General features: G+C 47.0%; 1 protein-coding gene across 1 annotated transcript in view; it reads left to right on the top strand.

Annotated features, from left to right (window-relative positions):
- The window catches only part of trmt11 (tRNA methyltransferase 11 homolog), a 33,364-nt gene that overhangs the window by 30,546 nt on the left and 318 nt on the right, over positions 1–2,500 (top strand). Inside the window, exon 13 of the mRNA XM_063198687.1 lies at positions 1,885–2,500. This exon is cut by the window's right edge and continues 318 nt beyond it. Within this exon, the coding sequence (XP_063054757.1) occupies positions 1,885–2,028 (144 nt within the window). The 3' untranslated portion in view covers positions 2,029–2,500. The remainder of the gene's footprint in view (positions 1–1,884) is intronic.

Here is a 2,500-nt window from a genome sequence, read left to right as displayed (position 1 = left end):
TCACCCAATAGATACCCAATATATACCCAATTCTGGGTCCCCTATCTCCCTGGGCCCAGGACAACATACCCCTTTGCCCCCCTTGTTGGCAGGCCTGCGTCCGCCTGCCCGCCATCCCGCCATCTCTCCATCTCACTCTCGGCTGTGTGTTGGCACGGCACACAGCCTCTGTATAACCCTGACTACTCACTCTACTTTGTCGTCATTCCCCACTACCTACTCCACCATCCTCACCTCACTACCACCCTGGGCACTTGTGGACTGCTGACAGGTTTGGCCGGGCCGGGGACAGTCATTTGTAAGGGCCCCCCCAACTCCAATACATACTATGTCATGATGATTCAATTCTGAGCCTCCTCTCTCCCTGGGCCTGGGACAGCTGACCCCTTTGTTGTCGGCCCCCGTCGTTATCCCTGCTGGTCACACGCACACTTTACCCCCATGCAGAGCCCCACTGCCTCTATGCAGTACCATCAGCTGCAATCACTCTAGCTCTCTTAATAACAAAGCACTTCTTTTGGATGGTGCTAATGATCGTCCATCCTGTTGTCTGTGTACATTTTACAGGAACTATCTCTTAATAAATGCAATGTATTGCTTGCTACTAAAATACAGCCATAATAAGTACCACTTTTTTCCTTCTGTTTTATGAATGTGAGGGTGGGGTCTCAGTTAGGTTGGTAGACAATCAACAACATGGAACAACTACTGTAAGCACCTGTGACGACTCTGTTGGTGGGCAAGACAAGCCATAAAAAGTACCACCTCCTTCCTCTCATGGCACTCGGTCAGATTTCACCACATTGAGGTCTCCATTTTGTCCCTCTTGATCATCATCATCATTCTTTCCTGGAATCCGAGCTTGGTTGCTCCGTCACACCATGTCAGTCATCATTAGACGTGGTGGGATTTGCTTATGTCCATGTTAGTCGCATGTAGCCTACAACCTGTTTTCCGTTGAACCAGCAACTGGAGATCCTGTGCTACGCTAAAAAATTATACTCTACTCTACTCTACTCTACGCATACACAGCACTGTGGTCAAGAGCAGAACTAAATGGCAACGTAACGCTAATAAATGTTTGGGATTTCCCACATAGCCGCTAAAGGCAGTTCAAAGAGATGGAGTCTGGAAACCAAAATTGAATCTATAGGGAAGTCTGGAGGAAGCTTATCCATTGGAAACAATATATTTTAGTGGTTTCCCTTTTTAGTGGTTTCCTTCTTCTTCCGGAAACACGGTCTGGTTCTTTTTAAGCTATAGCCAGGTGACGTTTTGGTTTCTTGCTTATTATTACGTATTTGTTATTTTTTATTAAATTGGAATATAGAAAGCATTTCTGTGAGTCAATCACAGAAACTAAGTCCGTGTCCGGGGGCAAAATCCGTGAAACTGACACTGATTTCGTGTCCCAAAGATCCGTGTCCATTCCACGGAATTCTGAGAGATCAGGCTGGAAATCCCTAACAGCCCTCTGCTCTACTCTGCTCTACTCTGCTCTGCTCTGCTCTGCTCTGCACTGCTCTCCTCACCAGAAGGGAAAATATGAGGAGTTGCTCAGCTCAACCTTCATTGCTCAGCAAAGGTGTGAATAGATGGTACACAGAAGTGCTTCACTCTGAACCTGACAGCAATCCTGAAAAATTGTGTGTGGAACTTTTTGGAGTTTTAAATGGGAAGAGGCCAGACCGTGTGTGTGTGTGTCTGTGTCTGTGCGTGTGCGTGCGTGCGTGTGTGTGACTTAATTATCGATTGAGTGTGTCCTCTTCATGGCTGTCTGTCTGTGTCTTTCCTGTAGTAGTATGGTTTCTGTCTTTCGTTTCCTGATACCCGTTTTGTCTAGTGACTAATCCCTCTGCTCTGTACTGGTTCCCCCCCCCACAGGAAGAGGACGCCTTGGCCCGGCTGACAGACCCCCGCTACGGCCCGTATCAGGGCCTGGACTCCTTCAGGGAGAAGTACTTCAGCGGCGTCACCAAGAGGACGGGCCCAGAGGAGGCCCGGACGCCGCCTGACGGAAGGGAGTGAGGACTTTGACAAAAGAAAGCAGGGCTCTAAATTAAAAAAAATTATCACTAGCCAAAATGGCTAGTAGATGCAAATCTTACTAGCCAAACACACACTCACTAATGGCTAGTAAATCGGTCTTTTCTACAAGTTTCACCAGTATTTGGCTGGTTGGCTGGTGTTAATCTAGAGCCCTGCTAGACAGGCAAAGTGCAGTAACTACCCCAACATTGGAACTGAGAAAAGGCTTTCAAAGTACAAGTATTAGGTTAGATATTGCCGTTACTGCAAATTTGACATGCAGATCCGACAGAGCAATATCTCTACAACTGGACACGTCTGGACCATAAGTCTTTGTCACAAGATAAAGGAGATGTAGAGAAGACCATTTTCAGTCTAAAGTCAACTTTGACAAAATATGTAGTTACTGCACTTTGCCTTTGTAGGGCAGAATAGTGATCAGGCCTGCTGACAGGGTCATGCAAATGGGTCA

Source organism: Engraulis encrasicolus, chromosome 5 (assembly GCF_034702125.1).
Source record: "Engraulis encrasicolus isolate BLACKSEA-1 chromosome 5, IST_EnEncr_1.0, whole genome shotgun sequence".
NCBI classification, from domain to species: Eukaryota; Metazoa; Chordata; class Actinopteri; order Clupeiformes; family Engraulidae; genus Engraulis; species Engraulis encrasicolus.
Note: the sequence above shows the minus strand (reverse complement) of the source record. Positions and strands in the feature narration are given on the sequence as shown.